The 21667-nt window shown below is 40.2% G+C and overlaps 1 protein-coding gene across 2 annotated transcripts in view; it reads right to left on the bottom strand.

Moving 5' to 3' along the window:
- Positions 1-21667, bottom strand: part of pcsk5b (proprotein convertase subtilisin/kexin type 5b) — a 227813-nt gene that overhangs the window by 31051 nt on the left and 175095 nt on the right. For both annotated transcript variants that reach the window (XM_060837841.1, XM_060837851.1), the window contains exon 12: positions 14569-14757. In XM_060837841.1, coding sequence (XP_060693824.1) covers positions 14569-14757 — 189 coding nt within the window. The remainder of the gene's footprint in view (positions 1-14568; positions 14758-21667) is intronic.

The following is a 21667-nucleotide window of genomic DNA, read 5'->3' as shown; positions in this document are numbered from 1 at the left end:
GCAAAGCTAAACCATCTGGGAAAGGGAATAAGGTATATTTCAAGTCATACCAAGCTTGAGTCATAACTCAGGACAGCAGATACTCTTGGATGCAATTTTCAAGCATTCTAGAATAGCCAACAGGCTATATTTTGTACTTTAGAATTAATGTCTCCCGTTTCTCTTTCCACCCATGCAATTAACTACTGTGTGGTGTTCCACCTAGAAGCCACTGGAGGCAACTGAAAAGTATAATGTCAACTACATTGGTTTGGATTTATGAACAAAGATTTAAAGAACTGCAGATGCTGTAAATCACAAAAAAAAATTGCTGGAAAAGCTCATCAGGTCTGACAGCATCTTTGGAGAGAAATCAGAGTTAATGTTTTGGATCCTTTGAGGAACCGTCACTTGATGCAAAACTTTAACTCTGATTTCTCTCCACAGATGCTGCCATGCCCGAGCCTATCAAGCAGTTTCTGTTTTTGTGCTTAGATTTCTGGACTAGTTGCACACAGGAGGCATTTCAGCATCGAACAGTATTAGTTGGAATAGAGAAAGGGCAATGCAGTCTCAACAACGTTTCTTACTGGACATGAGCTATTGAAAGAGACAGCTAATTTTCTCTGCAATTGATGAGTAATATTTTCTGAATTGTTATTATTTATACAGCAGTTTTAAAAAGTCAGTTTTCATGACAAAATGTCACAGTGACTGACAGCAAAAACATTTAAATAGAAATGTTATGGTGAGGGGCAGATGCCAGCCAATTTTTCATTCCTTGAACATTTATTTCCTTTAGACTCAAAAAACACTAACTTCCCATTACACTGACATGAGTAAAGCAAATGGTTTCTGGCACTGCGGACATGACCTCCTTGACCAAACTTTTGACCACCTGATCTATTCTTTTACTTGGATCATAATGTTGCTTAACAATATTCCCTTGAAGGTCTGTGGTGTTTTTTTTTAATTATAAAGCCATGAAGAAATGTTCTATAAACATGAGTAGTTGTTTTAGCAGGAGGAAAACTGCCGTGACTCAAATTCTCAAAATGTATGCGCGAATTCTGACTCCTGGATATATGAGCATAATTCAACCCAAGCTACACTATTCCAAACACGTGGCAGTATGGTACAACAGTGCTATCCAAAGCACAAGACAAATTTATCTAGTAATTTGAAGCTTGAAATGAGGGTTTATTACTACACATGAATTCATGGGCCTAACATCGATCGTGAAATACTGTAAACAGCTGGTACATTGGGGGCGGGGGGGGGGGGGGGGGGGGAGGGGAAGAGAGAAGAGGGAGTGGAATATCACCATCTACAGAATTCAGTGGGAAATAGCCAAAGCAAACGAATAAACAAATTGTTAGGAAAAGGCAATCTTTGACTTCAACAAAACATGGCATTTGAAAGTCATCACTGGCTCTCAAAATGGTCTTGTTGATTGAAGGCACTGATTGGTATAACAGCAGCCAGAGAGACCACACTGTTACAGCACCAATTCATACTTTTTATGTCAAGGAGTTAACCAACGCTGCTGCAGTTAGATAGAAAATCAGAAAGTTTCTGATTGGTGATTCCCACAGGAAAGTGAATAGGTGGACATTTGACAAATACAATTTTAGGTATGACAGTGATATAATCTAACTGTGAATACCCTACTGATTCCCAGGTTTAAAGATAAGATGAGCAACTTGTGAAAAGATAAACAGCTGGATTTTATGAGGCACTTGATGCCTCCGTCATGTGTCTCAAAATGTGCAAAATAATTTAAGGGTTTGGGGTGGAAGGCCATCTGTTGGATTATACTTCCCCCTTGTATTCAAGTCAAATCTGTGGGGAAGCCTACGATCCAGGCCAAAGGGTTCAGCCATCATTCTTAACAATTATATCCTCACCAGATTGACCAATAGGAGGAGACTTGGGGTTGGGGAAAAACTTCCTTGCAACAATCTGACATTAAAATAAAATAAACATTTCATTCAAAAAGATTTACTTTGTATTTATACGAATACTTCAGCTTTCAAGGTTCATAAAGATAATATATTCCAAATGGAAAGAGAACATTTTTCTGTGATCGCTGGTTGCAACTACATTTAGCACAAAAGGAAGATGGTTGTGACTGATGGAATCATCTCAGTCCAAAGACACCTCTGCAGGAGTTCCTCAGAGGAATGTCACTGGTTCAACCATCTTCACCTTTGTCATCAACCACCTTCCCTCCAGAAAGTCAGAAGTGGGGAAGTTTACTAATGATTGCACAATATTCAGCACCATCATGATTCCTCAGATACTGAAGCAGTCTGTGTCCAAATGCAGCAAGACCTGGACAACATTCAGGCTTGGGCTAATAACTATGTAACATTCACACCACACAAATAACAGACAATGACCATCTCCAATGAGAATTGATCCATCTCCCCTTGCCATTCCATGAAATTATCATTGCTAAAATATTCCACTACTAACATCCTGTGGAGGTGGTGGTGGGTGGAAGGTAGTGGGGGGGGGGGGGGGGGGGGGAAAAGGAGGAAACAGTTGCCACTGACCATCTCCCAATGTCACATAGCCTGCCCACCACCTGCAAGGCACGAGTCAGACATATGATGGAATATGCTCTCCATATCTGGATTAGTGCAGCTCCAACGACATTCAAGCAGCTCCACCCATCCAAGGCAAATCCCCTTCACTGGTACCCCATTCACCTACTTCAACATTCACTCCCTCCATCAACAATATACTGCATAGCACTGTACACTAACAATAAAATGTACTGCAACAACTTACAAATGCTCATGATACAGCACCTTCTAAACCCAAAACCTCAGACACTTAGAAGGACAAGGCCAGGAGACACATGGGAATAGCACCACTTGCAAGCTCACCACCGAAGCACTTACCATCCTGTCTTGGAATAATATCACAATTCCTTCACAGTCACTGGATCAAAATCTTGCAACTTATTCCTTAACAGCATTCCCTAACATGTAGTGCAGGGAACACAGTGGGTGTACACACACCACACAGACTGCAGAAATTCACCACCACCAACTTCTAAAAGGTGTTACAAATGGGCAATAAATGTTGGCTTAGCCTGCAAACCCCACAGTTTTAAAAATGGCCAATAGATTAATGGAGGAGCTTTAATAAAAGTGAACAAAGTCAGATTTGACCTTTGATAATTCTCAGGCTAAGCATTACCAGAAATAGTCTTCTAGCTGTCATTCCTAATGATTGGCTCTGATCTGTAGGACTTATCATTGTCTGGCCACCTTCTTTTAAAAAAAATAATGCTAGACACAGTTCAGAATCAGTTTTCAACTATTTATGCTATGTCTCGAAACATCTTTCAAAACATACTGAACTGCCCCTTAATATGTTTAGCGAAATGTGTATTTTCTTAAAAGCAAAATCAAATTTTAATATTGCACAAATCAATTAGAATTGTTTCCACATTCCTTTCAGAGATGCAATCATAAACTAAAATATATCTAAAATGATGATTGAAGGGCTCCTTGGAGGCTTCAGCACTACAACTTGTTGATGCATTGCTTTTCTACAGAAGCATAAGAACTCATCAAGGATGGTTTTTACTCATGCTGCTAGTGATAACATTTACATGCAACAAAACAAATTTTAATTTTAATGCAGTACAGTTGGTTCAATGTTGCTATTAATTGCACCCTGTCATATAATGAGGCCCACAGAGAAAACAAGCAGCAATAAACATACTAGAGCATACAAACATTGCAAAATAATTTACATAGAGGTGACTCTATGGTGCAGGAGCAAACAAAGCATTCAATTCCAATTTCAAAAAAACACAAAGCAGCAGTTTAAATTTACCACAGGCCCAATAGCTAATGAAAGTGATTAATAAATGCACACTGAAATATCTGGTTTAATGTTTTCCCCTATACTTATGAAACGTTTATCAAAACACAGAGATAATGCTGTTTAAAAAAATTGCAATATCTTGCTTAACTTTACAGTTTAAAAAGCAAGCAGCCAGAAATTTTTAAAAAATCACTTTGTTTAGAAGTACAAGATTAGAAGCAAGTTTTATTACAATCATTTCAATTGCTAGATGCACAGTTTAAGGGCATAATTTCAAAATTATCTGCTGCAAATTGGAGATATAAGAAACACAGGTTTAGACTACCAGGATTCAGAAAAACATTAATACTTTCCTACTTCTCCTATGTTACTACATTTGTGCTAATTTCAGAGATATTCAAATAGTTGATGAATATTGTAAAGAATGTGTCAAACAGCACAACAATAAACACAAGCATTTAATCATTTTGAATAAACTATACGTAGTCTGCATTAACCATTGGACTCCAATAATAAATCAGATTTATACAATTAGTTATTTGGTAATATTATTAAATCAACACACAAGACTATCCTTCAGCATTTGAAAAGGATGAGCCTAGAGATCCGGTATCATTCTTGGAGTGTCATTTTATTACTTTTTTTAAAACAACCTTAAGAAATGATGGTGGACCTTCATAAACTGTAGTGGTTGATGCAATTAACCAGCAGTTAGAATCAACTATGTTTGTATAGGGCTAAAATCACATTTAGACCTGCTCTGGTAAGGATGGCGGATGGATTTCCTTAAAAGATGTGAGTGAGACACTGGATTTTATAGAGACAATCTGATAGCCACATGAGCACTTTTATAAGTTCAGAATTTTGGTTCCTTTCTTTCAAACTAAAAATCCCAGTAACACATGTATGTCCCCATATAAACAAAGAACTGAAATCTTGGAGTTATTGACATACAGAGGAACGATGATCCAAAATTCGGATTATCCGAATAAGATCACAAGGTCCCGATCCTTGGCTAAACTGTGTTATCCGAACATTTGATTATCCGATCAAAATACTCCCCGCTCTCATGTCAATCAGACAATCAAGCTTCCTCTGCTTTCATTTCAAAATAGAAAGCCAATGTAGAAAAGCAGGCACTTTAGACTCAAGAAGCACTATGCAACTTGACATGAACAAAGTCAAAGGAAGAATTGGAAAGAAAGGCAAAATAAGCAGGCAATAAGTGGAATGTAGAAAATAAAATGGACAATAAAACAAAAGTATTTCATTTCTTGCAGCAGTTTTAAAATTCAGCTAGGCATTATGCAAATACTGCACAACTTGAGTATATGAAATTTTAAAAAATTACCAGCACTTTATAAATGCAGGAGCTGGTGTTTCCCCTTAGGGAAGTAGTGATAGATTTGGGAACAATTCCCTCTAGCAGCCATCTTCAACAGCCATAATAGGTTTTGTGCACTTCAGAAGAAAACTTAAAATTCACCATAGCTCAGAAGCAACGTGGCCGTTTGCAGGGGTCAAACTGATTACACACACACAGATTGTGCAACTGCAAGCTAACAGTTGCACAATAAACTGAACTTTGCCGGGCATGTTAAAAGCTTCCGACCCAGTGAATTAGTACTTGACACGCAAGCAATCTATGTATGGTGTGTTAATGGAGTGGAATACTTTAAACAAGGCCAGTTTCAATACAGTAGTGGGCCTTTGCCTGTTCTGCACCTGCAGATATTAGATAAACTATCCATTGAGCAGCTGTTTTCCCTCAGGAATAGCTCCAGCCACTCATCAGCTGGCAAAGTGAACTTGAGAGGAAATCCAGACACACTAAACAGTCTAATCAAAACTTGCTGTTCAGTTCCTAGAGACTGATTACCATGAAAACATTTTCCTTTCAAACAAGTCTGTTTCAGACATTTTAGAACACTATTCTAAATATGTGTTCAACTGCAAAGGATCAGTTTAGCTCACTATAAGTATAGTTTTCTATGTGCTTATTACTTGTGAATAAAAAAAAAGTACATTATTTCACAAGAATGTGAAGCCCGACTTGGGGTGCGTCAAAAGCAATAGATTATTAATTGATGTATAACTTTCCAGAAGCATTCTTCAAGATCCACACCCAACCCTTGTTCACCCACGCACACGTGGTTGGAAAATACCAGAGCAAAGAGCCAAGTTGAATTGTAGTCATCTTTCTCTGTATTGGATGGCAGAGGCAACTCATATTTCTGGTGCTAACTTGAAGTTTCATTAAACTATATTTTCATCTTCCACAGATGGTGGAACCATTTCAACCACTGGTCACTGGTTTTCTCACATTTATAGGGAAGGAAATTCAATTTTGTTATATAATTTCGATTGCTGCTACAAATTAAAGAGCTAGGTATGATTTTGTGAATTATGTACTCAAAATAGCAAGAACTGCAATCACATTTCTTGAATGATATGATCCCTCTTTGCAAACCAAAGAGGTAGTTGATAATCAAAGCTAGAAAAAAATGCAAATCAGTGAATGACTAGCAATCCTTAAAATATGGTCTGAAAGGAGTATCCCTTGTATGTAGAGCATCCAGAATCTGGTTTCCTGCATCTGCAGTCATTGTTTTTACCTCCATGCAAATAATACAGACAATAGAAAGACAGGGCAATAATAAATGATAGAGAGATAAAAGGCAGGGCTAGGAACATATCATTTTACCTCTTATGTGGGCTCTCAATGAAAAATGATGGCTATTCTTCTCAATGTGCATTCTCCAAGGAGTTAAACTGGCTTTTGTATTTTTAAATACAGAGGTTATCTTGTGAAGAGGTTAAAAGCCATTGCGCTTCTGATATTATGACTAGTAATCCAGAGGCTGTGTTCTAAAGATGCTTTATACCAAAGACTGCTTCAAAGACTTGCATTTTGAAAGATTGTGGAAAATGAAATTTAAAGTTTTGGGGAGATATATATATGTATAGTGGTTTATTGAAAAAAGGGTCATTGGAAGTTCGCTGTAGACAATGGAGATTTGTTTAAAATTGAAACAGACTTCTCAGAAATCTAATAACTGCTAGTTTTGCCATAGAATAAAAGCAAATACAGAGGAGCCTCGATTATCCAGCATTCGACTATCCAAATATTGGATTATCTGGCAAGATCGCAAGGTCCCGATGCAGACTAAACTATGTTATCCAGCATTCAATTAACCACACGAAATGCTCCCCACCCATGTGCTTCAGATAATTGAGGTTCCTCTGCACTGCAGATGCTGAACATCTGAGCATGTGTAAAAGACGAGAAAATCAGAAGGCTAGGATCTGAAGTTGTGGAATTCATTATTAACTGTAGAGGTTGCAAAGCAAGCCGGATGGCTCTTAAGCTTGCTTTGCACCTCATTGGATCAGTGCAGTATTCCTTCGTCCACCAACGACCTTTGCCCCCTACCAGGGATTCCCTACTATGATGATTCACAGGGCCCTCAGCTGTGTCCAACCCATTTCCTGCACTTTTGCCCTCACCCCTTCCTTTCTTTTCCATAACAATATAGTGTTCTCCTTCACTTTCCACCCCACTATTTTCAGGATTCCAATATCATTCTCTGCCACCTCCAAATGCATCTTCCCCTCCACTCCACAAATCAGCATTTCCCAGGCACTTTTCCCACTGCAATACACTGTTTGACTGCTCCATCACTCTTGACAATTCCTCACAACCATGGTAACTTCCCATGCAAATCTTAGCAGATGCAGCATTTGACCATTCACCTCCTTCCTCCTTACTGTCCAAGACAGACACCTTCCAGGTGAAGCAGTATTTTACTTGCACTTCTTTCAATCTCGACTACTCACAATTGGCTGCTCACAATGCGGTATCCTTTACATTGGAGAGATCAAATGCAGATTGGGTGACCACTTTGCAGAGGAATTTTGCTCTGTCCATAGAAATGATCCCAATCTTCATGTTGCCATCTTGCTCTCATGGTAAAATTTGTATCTTGGGCTGCTGCAAATGTTCCAAAGAAGCACAACACAAGCTCAAGGAACATCACCTCATTTTCTGCACTGGCACTCTACAGATTCTAGGATACAACTTTAAATTCCATACTTTTAGAGCCTGACTTCATGATTTTTTTTTTCTCCATTCTTCTAAACTCAACTTCTCCCATCCCCACCCTCCAGACAGACAGAGACAGACACGCACACAAATACTTGCCTTGTTTACTTTGCTCTCTAATTTTTCAGTCACCTGAGCGACACACTGTACTCAGTAAATGCAAGTCATAATGCAACTTTCCCTGCAGTCCTGTCAACTATTAATAACAGGTATTTACATTATTTGAGTTATAGATATTCCACCTGATAAAATAAAGAAAATTGTTCTGCTCAGAAATGTGGGGACCAATTTCGTGGAGGAGCTAAGTGCACCAGACCCACTACCTCATGGAATCAAGTCAAAAAGAGTAAATGAAACTTCTGTTGATCATCAACTGTCTTCCCTCAGCTGACAAATATTTTGCATTCAACACCACTTTGAAGACATTCCAAGGACAAGGGAGAGGACACAGAATTGACTGAACTGATTAGTTCAATGTTTCTTACCAAAAGGGGCTCAGTACCACCAGTGACCTAGTCCTGTAGGACATAGCTGCCAGACTGCACCAGGAGCAGGTAGTGAGAAACCAATACAAGGTAGAATACTATCTAACATTGCTGTCACCGATCTACCTGTCACAGTTGCATTTGTTAATGGCAGTATTAGTAACAATGACCACCCTGTGGATGCAAAGTTCTACCTTCACATTGCAATATTATGCATAGACTGCTTCATTATCTTAAGAAATTTAAAAATAAGCTGCGCTATAACAATACCAAATTGTGCTGATGCAGAACAGATCCAGTAACTTAAAAACTGGTTATCTAGGAGGCATTGTGGGCCATTAGCAATGGAATGGCATTCATCCACAACCTGTAATCTCAAGACCCAGCATGTCCCCTCTCTATCCTGGAGACCAGCCATGGTTTGATGTGTGCAGAAGAGATACTAGAAGCAGTATCATTCACACCTGACAATGAGATACCAAGCTGATGAAGTTACGACATAAGTCTGTCAATCTTGTACTGTCCTAAGTGATTTCAGAATCAACAGATCAGATAAGAGCACCATAGTCCTGTCACATTTATTTTGAATTTGATTTATTGTTGTCACATTCACCGAGATAGAGTGAAACATATTGTTGAGTGTGCTAACCAGGCAAGTTGTACCATACAAAGTGCATCATGGTAGCAGAGTGCAGAACACACTTATGCCACAGAGAACGTGGAGAGGGGCAGAACGAGAGGGGTCAGAATTAACTTTCAAGAGGTCCATTCACGAAGTCTGATTACAGCAGAGAAGAGGCAGTTCTTGAATTCGTTCATACATACATTCAAACTTCTGATATTTTGTCTGGTGAGATAGGAAGAGAGAGAGTATAACCAGGATGGGAGATGTCTTTGATTATGTCAGTTGCTTTCCTGAGGCTGTGGGAAATGTAGATGGAGTCAATGAATGGAAGGCTGGTTTGTGTGATGTCTGTAATATAAGTGATAATAGACAATTAAAAGGAGTCTCTGAACATTCTCAATGCTGATAGAGTCCAAAATGTCAGTGTACATGTTTCAGCCTTGTCCTTTGCAACCATCTAGTGACAATATTGCTTAATGGATGATTGATCTGGGCTGCCTCCTGAGATCTGCATGATTACAGAAGCTCATCTCCAGCCAGTTTAACTCACTGTACGTAATACTGCAAACGTTATTTTAACCAGCACATCAACCAGACCTCTATGAACTGGCAAAAAATTACACACCTCAAATATCACGATCTACCAATGTCTGAATATTTAGGCTGTAAATAAGGAATAGCAGTGAGGTGTATACCCCCTGCATTACGTTTCTACTCCTTACTGGGTGTTTTTACTTTGATTTAGCAAGTGTGTTGATGTTTTTACCTGGAGTGTTTGAGAGATGTTGATGTCTAGAAGCTTCGGTTGGTCAGGGTTTACTGTGGTTATAATCTGTTGATTACCCAGAGCATTTGATCAACCAGCACTCTCCTGGCTCCACAGGTACCAGGTGATAAAAAATTTGCTGTACCAAGCAATGGCTAAGCACTTTACATATCAAAGCTCTATACCTGACAACATCCTGTCAGTATTACAAAGACTTTTGCTTTAAACCTAGTCTCAGACTAACCTGTTTCAGTCTAGTGTAGCTGTAACATCTGCTCAAAAGTGAAAGTTTCCCAATCATTCTTGTTCACAAACACCATGATGAATCCAATCCAGACAATTACTGTCCAATCAGCGTTTTTAAATGTGAAGTGAATAAGTCAGGATTGTTATTGTTCATCTCAGAAAATGATCAGTTGTCTCGCTGAATTGCTGCAACGTGTGGAGTAAGTACGTCCACAGTGCTGTTAGGGAGTCTGAGGCTTCCTCAGTGATGACAAGACAGTGATGTAGTTCCTCGTCAGGATGGTATATCACTTGCAGAAGGTGGTGCTTTCCTCTGCCTACTGCTCTTGTTCTTTTTTAATGATATAGAGATGCTGTTAAGCAGCCAGAAAGTCTTCTACCCCTTTGAGAGCTATCAGCAAAATATCTCAAATATCAGCAAAAAGATAGAATAAAAAAAAGTAATTACCATTGCAAACAGCATTTACTCTCAAATCATCAGCTCACTGATGCTCAGTTGGGTTTTAGCAGAATCACTTGGCCCTAGATCTCATTCCACAGCCTCGATCCAACATTTAATTCCAGAGGCGAATGGGAGCAAAGATCTTGTCATCAATGCAACACTTGGTAAAACATGGCCTTCATAACATTGCAGTCAGTATGCATCAGGAAGAAAATCTATCCTGGCTGGAGTCATGTCTGATGCAGTGGAAGATAATTGTGGATGGAAGCCAACATCCAGGATATTGCAGCAGGGTTTCTCAGGGCAGTGTGAAAGTGACCATCTTAACCTTGGTCTTTCCTTCCAAAATAAGAGCTGATGCTTATACATGTCGAGTTTCTTTAGTGATACAATATGTGGAAAATCCAACAAGGGGGCGAGGCCACATTGGATTTTGTACTGGGTAACGAACCTGGTCAGGTGTTAGATTTGGAGGTAGGTGAGTACTTTGGTGATAGAGACCACAATTCAGTTATTTCACTTTAGTGATGGAATGGGATAGGTATATAATGCAGGGCAAGAGCTTTTGCTGGAGGAAAGGCAATGATGATGCGATTAGGCAAGACTTAGGGTGCATAGGATGTGGAAGGAAACTGCAGGGGATGGGCACAATTGAAATGTGGAGTTTTTTTCAAGGAACAGCTACTGCGTGTCCTTGATAAGTATGTACCTGTCAGACAGGGAGGGAGTTGTTTCGTGCGGGAGCCGTGATTTACTAAAGAAGTTGGATCTCCTGTCAAGACAAAAATGGTGGCTTATAAGATGTGAAAGTCACATGAAAGTTGAGAGTTACAAGTTAGCCAGGAAAGACCTGAAGAGAGAGCCAAGGGGAGCCAGGAGGGGACATGAGAAGTCATTGGCAGGTAGGGTGAAGGAAAACCCTAAAGCTTTCTATAAATATATCAGGAATATAAAAATGTCTAGAGAAAGATTAGGACCAATCATGGATAGTAGTGGGAAGTTGTGGGAAATGCGAAGTGAATATTTATAGTCAGTATTCACACTGATAAAAGACAATGTTGTCAAGAAGATTACAGGCTATTAGAATAGTTGGGATTGAGTATCATAAGGAGGAAGTGTTAACTATTTTCACACTTTCCAAAATTGCTAAGTCCCTGTGCTGGTTGGGATACATCCTAGGATTCTCTGGGAAGCTAGGGAGGAGATTGCAAAGACTTTGACTTTGATCTTTATGCCATCATTGTCTCCAGGAATAGTGCCAGAAGACTGGAGGACAGTAAATATTGTTCTCTTGTTCAAGGAGTAGAGACAACCCTGGAAATTATAGACCAGTCAGCCTTACTTTGGTTGTGGGAAAAGTGTTGGAAAAGTTTATAACAGATAGGATTTATAATCGAGAGGAAGAAGTTGATTAGGGATAGTCAACACAGTTATGTAATAGGTAGGTCGTGCCTCAGAGACCTTATTGAGATCATTGAAATGATGACCAAACAGGTGGATAAGGATAAAGCTGTTGATGTGGTGTAGATGGATTTCAGTAAGAGCTTTCGATAAGGTGTTCCACGGTAAGCTATTGCACAAATTACGGAGGCATGGGATTGAGGGTGATTTAGCAGTTGGATCAGAAACTGGCTAGCTGTAAGACGACAGAGGGTGATGGTTGATGGGAAATGTTGATCCTGGAGTTCAGTTACACGTGGTGTACTGCAAAGTTCTGTTTTGGGTCCATTGCTGTTTGTTATTTTTATAAAGACCTAGATGAGGGCTTAGAACATTAGGCTAGTAAATTTGCAGATGACACTAAGGTCAGTGGAATTGTGGATAGTAACGAAGGATGTTGTAAGTTACAGAGAGACATAGATCAGCTGCAGAGCTGGGTTGAGAGGTGGCAAATGGAGTTTAAATGTGGAAAAGTGTGCGGTGATTCACTTTGGAAGGAACAACAGGAATGCAGAATACCGGATGAATGGTAAGATTCTTGGTAGTGTAGACGAGCAGAGGGGTCTCGGTGTCTATGAACACAGATCCCTGAAATTTGCTACCCAGGTTGATAGCGTTATTAAGACGACACCTGGTGTAGAAGTTTTTAATCGGTTGAGGGATTGAGTTTTGGAGCCACGAGGTCATGCTGCAGCTGTACAAAACTCTGGTGCGACTGATCTTGAATTGTTGTGTACAGTCCTGGTCACTGTAATATAGGAAGGATGTAGAAGCTTTGGAAAAGGTTCAGAGGAGATTTACGAGGATGTTGCCTAGTATGGAGGGAAGGTCTTATTAGGAAAGGCTGAGGGACTTAAGGCTGTTTTCGTTTGAGAGAAGAAGGTTGAGAGGTGGCTTAATTGAGACATACAAGATAAGCAGAGGGTCAAATAGGGTAGTCAGTGAGAGCCTTTTTCCTTGGATGGTGATGGCTAGCACGAGGGGTGGTAGATATAGGACAGGTGGCAGAGATGGTTTCTTTACCTAGAGTAGTAGGGGCGTGGAACACACTGTCTGCGATAGTAGCAGACTCACCAATTTTAAGGGCATTTAAATGGTCATTGGATAAATATATGCATGAAAATGGAATAGTGTAGGATAGATAGGCTTCAGATTGGTTCCACAGGTTAGTGCAACATCAAGGGCAAGAGGGGCCACTCCTGCATTGTAATGCTCTATGTTATAATAGAAAATTGCTTAAGAGGAATAATGGGGCCTGTGGGAAAAGTGGGATTGGGACAGACCAGCAAAAACATCACTCAATTGCTCAAAAATCACCTAAAAGTCTAACACAAAGTACAGCATAACCTAAATGAAGCTTGAAATTGTAATTATTAATAAAAGTAAATTTAAGTCAGTACATTTAAAAAAATGTAAGAAAGCTGCTCTCTGTACAGTATCTCTCACAGAAAGCTACTTTGTCAGCAACTGACATTGGCGCACGTGTAGAATCTTCAGCACAGACATTGGTGCATGCGTAGAACGAAACACATGAACCAATCGCCGATGGAATCACGCTTTTGCCAACGGAGGTACGCATTCTCCAAAATATCGTTCCCTAATTCTTCAGCAAAGTTATGCCTCAATTGCACTGTCGAAATGTGCATGGTCTCAGAATTACCTGTACCTCCAAACTCAGCTTTTCCAATGTTCAACTGGCCATGCTTCCATCCTCAGAAGATTAGCTCACCTCAAATCCTGATGTATGCTGCCTACAACAGCTCCCGATTATCCACTATGACTAATTAAAATTCAAACCTCTGTGGCCTCACTGTTCCCAACTCTAATCTCCTCCAACTGTAAACCCCCTCTACCAACCAAGAATGCCCCACCCACCCTACTGTGTCCAAACCTGCGCAATCCTTCATTTGTTCAGAGTGTGGGGCTAGAAAAGCACAGCAGGTCAGGCAACATCCAAGAAGCAGGAGAATTGACATTTCAGGCCTAAGTCCTGATGAATTGGCTTAAGCTAGTCAGTTGTATCAACCACTAAAAAGAAAGGAAGGAATGAAACTGGTTGGAGCATCTGGCATATTCAAAGGAATCAGAAATACGCAGTGAAGGGCTGATGCCTGATTCTCCTGCTCTTTGGATGCTATCTGACGTGCTATGCTTTTCTAGCACCACACTCTTGACTCTGATCTCTAGCATCTGCAGTCCTCATTTTCTCACAATCCTTCATCTCTCATGTTATCTTGTGCACTGCATCTTCCTTCCATGACCATGGATGTGTACAGTGAAATTTTCTACCTGGAGAGACAGAATTTGCTCCCTTACAAGCTAACATAGGAGATAAAATAATGTGAATCATTTTGAATGATCAATAACTATTATGCTCTTCTGAAATATTCCTCATTTCTTGTGAAATTATTGCTGAACTAGTGATCCAAAGACCCAAGTAATGTTCTAGGGACCGGGTTTCAATCCCACTAAAACAAATAGTGGAATCTGAATTGTAATCAAAAAAGTCTGAATACAGAATTGCAAAGGTTTAAAACAAGTAAATGAAATAATTTCATTCACAGCAATCACTAATCAGGGCATGGTAATGGCAATGAATCAAGGAATTAAATCTGGCTGATAGTGAAATGCAAATACCTGTTAGACAAGAGCTGAGACTTTGTTCCAGATGGAGAGGTCAAGTATATTGCCAGGTCACCTCGTCGAGGGTGGGAAATGGTGACTCGGACAACAACATGTTCCAAATAAATCACGCGGTGGTTTGCGTTGTCTAAACAACCAGTGGCTTTGTAGACTGCTCTCACGTGATGTTCAGGACGGATAGTTCTGCAACAAAAATAGTCAATGTGATTCAAGGTAAGCTACATAAGTTAAATGTTTCATCATGGGCCAATGTCCTTTTGAAGATGAGGCCAGTTACAAATTATTGCTACCATGACTGCCTCAGTAGCAAGACAAAAAAAAAAGCAATTGTTATTTGCAAAGACTGTTCACAGAAACATTTTGTTACATGGTATCCTAATTATGCCATTCCCTTTAGGAAATGTCTACAGGATTTCAGTTCAATTTTTAAATAAATCACATAAACACATACATTTCTGCAATAAAATTTTAGACTTAGAACTATTTACTGATTTTCTATCAACTTCCCCAAATAGTTTTGCATTCCACTCAATTGCAAAGTGCTTAAAAGCAATTGAACTACCAGAAAATATTGATAAAAAGAGAGAGATGTTACTAAAGCTTTTTGGTTTAGACTCAGACAAAATGTGGAATCTGACTTAAGCGATGTCAATGTTGCAGGGTCAAAATCTTCGAACTTGCTCCCCACCAGCATTGTGGATATACCTACACCCAGTGGACAACAGCAATGGAGATGGCATGTAGTGGCGATGATTATTGTGTATTATTGTTAAACTATTAATCCAGAGACCCAGGTAATGGTCTGGGGACTGGGTTTTAACCAAGGCAAACAGTGGAATCTGAATTGTAATTAAATGTCTACTGATGACCATGAAACAATTGTCTTAACAAACCATTCAGTCGTATCAACCACTAGAAAGGAAGAAAGGAATGAAACTGGATAGAGCACCTGGCATAAATGAAGGACCCAGAAATACCAACTGCATAAACAGTCCCATTGACCCTGCAATGTCCTCTAATGTCAGGGGGCTAGAGCCAAAATTGGGAGTGCTATCTCACAGGCTAGTCAAGCAAAAGCCTGAATTAGGCCGATTATTCACGGAAACATTCTTTGCAATGAATGTCCCAAAATCATCATTAGGTATTTTTTGTCGCAACAACAGGGCAGATTCAACAGAGATAGCAGCAAAGTGGTATACAGTCAGGAGGGGTCAGCCCCAAGAGTCTTCAAAATGGACTCCAGACGCAATGAAATTGCATACTATTAGGTCAACTTTGGGCATGAAATCTCCTGCTGCTTACTACGCAACCCTCCTCCCCCACTTCAGAGAAGAATTAGCACTCTATGTTGAAGAGCTCTTGGAAGAAGTACACAGGTTGTCAAGGGCACAGTATGTATTATTAAGGTTTAGAGAAAACTTCAAATGACTATCAAGAGTAGCTTGACAGTCACACTACCTGACCCATCTAGTTGAGACCTAAAGGTTAGAGCTGGTAGTACTGGCTGTGCAGGTGGTGAGGGAATCAATTTAAAAAAAAGGGGAAAAACCCCACTTGACCTCATCCTTACCAAAGTGCCTGCCACTGATGTCCATGACCATATCAGTAAGGTCCTTGTGAAGACAAAGTCACACCTTCACATGAATAATATCATGTTGTCTGTTAAGTTAATCTAACAACACACGACTGAGAATCCATGAGGCAATGTGGACCATCAACAGCCACTAAACTTCCTTACAGATTCCTTATAGAATGGAAACAGGCCCTTCGGCCCAATTAAGTCCACACCGACCCTCCGAAGAGCAACCCACCCAGACCCATTTTCCTCTGACTAATGCACCTAACACTACGGGCAATTTAACTTTAGTCAATTCACCTGACCTGGACATTTTTGGATTATGGAAGGATTAAGCCAAGGATCAACCCAATTTGAATGGTGGGTGCTAGAGGGCATACCAAGAACAGCACCAGGCTAACCTAAAACAAGATTTCAACTTGGTGAAGCTACAAAATAAGATGACTTGTGCGCCAAATGGTATAAACAGCAAATGATAGACAGAATTAATGGTTTCCACAACCACCGGATCAGATCTAAGGTCTGCAGTCCTGGCACACCAGTTGTGAATTGTGGTGGACATTTAAAAACTTGGAAATGACTCAACAAATGTTCCCATCATCGATAATAGGAGAGCTCAATACATCAATAATGCAAAGACATTGACAACAATCTTCACAGAAGTGCTAGGTGAATGATCCATCTTGGCAGTGGATTCTGCAAAGACTATGGACCCAGATAACACACTGGTAATAGTAATCCAGAATTTGTTGCAGCGCTAGTCAAGCCATTCCAGTATAGCTGTGACACTGGCATCTACCTGACAATGTGGAAAATTACACAAAAATGGGTTAAATTGAACCTGGCCAATTCCTGGCCCATCAGTTTACTCTTGATCATCAGTAAAGTGATGAAAGGTATCATCTATAGTGCTATCAAGCAGCACCTTTGTCACAATAACACCTCAGTGATGCCCAGTTTGAAGTCCTTCAGGGCAGTCAGCTCCTAACCTCAATACGGCTTGGGCTCAAACAAGGACAAAAGAACTGTGTTCCAGAGTTGAGGTGAGACTGCATTTTACAAAATGTGGCATCAAGGATTTAGATTAGATTCCATAAAGTGTGGAAAAGGTCCTTCGGCCCAACAAGTCCATACTGACCCTTCAAAGAGCAACCTACCCAGACCCATTGCCCTACATTCACTCCTGACTAATGCACCTAACACTACAGGCAATTTAGCACAGCCAATTCACCTAACCTGCACATCTTTTGACTGTGGAAGGAAACCGGAGCACCCAGAGGAAACCCACGCAGACATGGGGAGAATGTGCAAGGAGACTGAATCAATGGGAAAAGATTGGAGTAGTAACTGGTAGAGAAAAAACATAGTCACGGTTGTTGTAAGCTAATTGAGCTCCAGAATATCCTCAGGGTAGTGCCCTTGGCCCAACCATCTGCCGCAGCTTCATAATGATCTTCCCTCCATTATAAATGTTAGAAGTGGGGATGTTTGTTGATGGTTGCACTCCTCACATATTGAAGCAGTCCATGTACAAATGCAACAAGACCTCGACAATATCCAGGCTTGGGTAGACAAGTGGCAAGTAACATTCACACCACCAAGGAGGAGTCAATTCATCACCCTGTGACATTCAATAGCATTATTACTGAATTCCTTCACTAGCACCAACCTGAGGTTTATAATGGAATAGAAACTGAACTGTATTAGTCATATAACTACAGTGGTTAGAGGCAGGTGAAAGACCGAGAATACTACAATGCGTAACGCACCATCTGACTTCTGTTATGGACCAGGCCAGACCCCCTCAAAATATTTCATGAAGGTAGCCCAGACCCTGACTTTGCTTGTTGTTTTATGCAGGTGTAAAGTGAATATTCCAGGAGTGATGCAGCTGGCCCAACCACTCAGTTTTAAATAAAGCAGAATTTATTTACAGAGTATTAAATGAAACATGAACAAAAGTATAGGCATTGGGAGGTCATGTTGTAACTGCCCAGGATATTGTTTAGGCCACTGTTGGAATATTGTGTGCAATTCTGGTATCCTTCCAATCAGGACAACATTGTGAAACTTCGAAGGATTCAGAAAAGATTTTCAAGGATGTTGCCAGGGTTGGAGGGTTTGAGCTATAGGGAGAGGCTGAATAGGCTGGAGCTGTTTTCCCTGGAGGTTGGAGGCTGAGGGGTGACCTTAGATTTATTCAAAATCATGAGAGGCATAGATAGGATAAATAGACAAGTCTTTTCCCTGGGATGGGGGAGACCAGAACTAGAGGGCATAAGTTTAGGGTGAGAGGGGAAAGATATAAAAGAGACTGACTGGGCAATGTTTTCATGGAGAGGGAGGTACCTGTATGAAATGAGCTGACAGAGGAAGTGGTGGAGGCTGGTACAATTACAACATTTAAAAGGCATCTGGATGTATATATGAATAGGAAAGGTTTGGAGAGATATGGCCGGGTGCTGGCAGGTGGGACTAGATTGAGTTGGGATATCTGATCGGCATGGACAGGTTGGACCAAAAGGTCAGTTTCCGTGCTATTTATCTCTATGACTCAAAGAGAACCGAATTTAAAATAACTTAACCTATCTGAAAAACCCAATCGACTCTTTTGCAACTTAATGCTGCTGTTCCAAATACTTGCAACATTCCCATAAACACCCCCTCAGCAAAAAAGGTAAAATTAAAACACAGGTTCTTACAGGAGAGAGGATCAGCAGCTTTAAAAAAAAAACCAGCTTGCGAAAACCAAACGAAACTAAACCCTGAACTGGGAGAACTTGCCGCTCCCCTTTCATTGTACAAATGTTTTTAAAAACCACTTAAAAGCTTTTTCAAGTAGATATTTCCAGACACATCAGAACCTCTGCCTTTACGACCCTTCCAAGAGAAAAAAAAACAAAGACAGAATAATCTTGTTAAAGGAGCAGCATCATCACTCTTCCCAAGCCCGTCTGGCATCTTTAAATCACAAGTCAAGAGTACAATGGAATACTCCCCACACGCAGCTACAACACCACTCAAGAAGCTTGACACATTCCAGGCCCGAGGAGCCTGTTTGTTTGATTGTTTGTGGATATAGTGCCATCCAGTCACTCCATCACTAAATGCTAAGGAAGTTACAGAGGTCTTACCTGCATGTATTAGTTATAAGGGAGGACTCAAACAACCTATTAGTATATGGGGCAGCAAGGGATAAGCATTCCTAGATTGTATTTATAAGAATTTCCTAGAGTGGTTTGTACCCAATTCAACAAGAAATAGAAACTAGGTGGGCCAAGTAGATCATGTGACAGTGGGAAGTTACTGTGGCAAACAACAGGCTACATTGGCAAGAACAAGACAGGCCAAATAGACTGGAGCCAAAAGTAGTGGAAGAAACAGCTCCTCATCCAAATGGCTTAGGGACAATTCAGGCACAGTCAAGATGTATTCCCTCAAAAGGAAAACGCAGGGCAACAAATTCAGAGCTCCCTGGATGATGGAAGACATCAACATTAAGAAGAAACAATGTGCCTATGACAAGTGCTGTGTAATAAATTCAATTGAAAACCAAGTTGAATAGCAAACTTAAATATGAGCAGTACACAGGATGATCAGTAAAAATTGGCACCTAACAAATGACTTTGGGACTAACCTCAAGTACATCAGTAGAAAAAAAGTTCCGAATAGATTAAATAATGTCAATTGAGATTAAGAAAGATATTTATAAGACGACAAGAGGCTGAGTCTTAAAACAATACTTTGCATCCATCTTAACCTGCCAGACAAATGCTGCCTAAAGGTGTTAACCTGGCCATGAGAAGGGATTAAATTTGACTAGGTGGTGGTATTGGATAAATTGTCAGTACCAAGTTGAAAGGTAAAAACAATATCGGCAGATGCTGGAAACCAGATTCTGAATTAGTGGTGCTGGAAGAACACAGCAGTTCAGGCAGCATCCAAGGAGCAGTAAAATCGACATTTCGGGCAAAAGCCCTTCATCAGGAATGTTGATAACAACTAGAGCTGGATGAGTTGCATGAAATGATATTAAAAGGTAGTGACTAAAAATTAGACAGACAGTCACCGGTAATAACTTTTCAAGCTCTCCTAGATTTGCGGTTGGCACCAGAAATTGGAGAACTTCAACCAATACAGCTTTCTTAGATAAAGATTTATGAAGATGATTCAGCAATTACAGACCAGTGATTTTTAACTTTGGTAGAGGGGAAACCTTTAGAAACATTTATTTAGGATGGAACTGATAGTCACATGGAAAGTTTTGAGTTGTTTGATAAAGAATCAGCATGGATATGTAAAGGGAAAATCACGTCTAACTAACTTGGAGGACTTTTTAAAAAAAAGAGTAAAAGGAGGGGATTGATAACAGCAAAGGTGTTGAGGTAGTGTACATGGATTTCCAAAAGATATTATAGACTGTGTCAAATATCAGCGATGAGAGGAAAGGTATAGGTCATGGAATAAACCAAAAAGAGTATCAACATGGATACAAGATTGGCTGAGGGATAGGACACTAAGATTAAAGGTTAATGGGTATTTTTCAAGCTGGAAGCAACTTTGTAGTGGATATCGCTAAGATTGGTATGGAGCAGAGTGGTCCTGGGGCAATTTCAAAGTTAAAGGATGACAGAAAACTTGGCAGAATTTTAAACTGTGAGGGCGACTGTGTAGAACTTCAAAAAGAACACTGACAAGTTGGTGCAATAGACAGATAAGTGAAAGACACAGTGGCTCAGCGGTTAGCACTGCTCCCTCAGTGCCAGGGACCCAGGTTCAATTCCACACTCAGCCGACTATCTGTGTGGATTTTGCACATTCTCTCAGTATCTATGCTCCAGTTTCCTTTAAACACTCTTAACTGAGCAGGCTAGGTGGATTGGCCAGGGGAAATATGAGGTTATAGGGTAGAGGGTAGGTCTGGGTGGGGTGCTCTTCAGAGGATCAACGTGGACTCAATGTACAAGCTTGATGTATAATCATATGTATAGAAATGTAAGCTCATGCACCTGAGTACAAAGGACATGGAAGGATTATATTTTTTAAAAAGATGCAATTTTAAAATGTGCTTGAGAGCAGAGACACCAAGCATACAAGTACATACATTATTACGAGTAGGATAGGTTGACAGACCTGTTAATAAACCATTCAGTATTTTAGACTGCACTAATAGGGGCATATGTACAAACAGCAGGGGAGTCACGAAGAACTTTTATATTGGTTAGAGTGTGCTGGAGTATTGTGTACAGTTCTGATCACTACACTACGGGAAGGATGAGATAGCTTCAGGGATGATACACTTATGTGTTCAGATTGGAGAAACTGCCTTAGTGTGAAATGATTAGATATGGTGGAAATTTTTAAAGGGCATCCAGGAGAGCTTTTTGTACAAGTATGTAGATATCCCAACTAGAGATGGAGCAGTGCCATACCTAATCTTAGGGAATGAAGTCGATCAAGTGGTTGAAGTTTCAGTGGGTGAATATTTTGAGGACAGTCATCATAACAAAGTTTCAG

Source organism: Hemiscyllium ocellatum, chromosome 2 (genome assembly GCF_020745735.1).
Source record: "Hemiscyllium ocellatum isolate sHemOce1 chromosome 2, sHemOce1.pat.X.cur, whole genome shotgun sequence".
Lineage (NCBI taxonomy): Eukaryota > Metazoa > Chordata > Chondrichthyes > Orectolobiformes > Hemiscylliidae > Hemiscyllium > Hemiscyllium ocellatum.
This window is presented reverse-complemented; position numbering and strand designations above follow the sequence as displayed.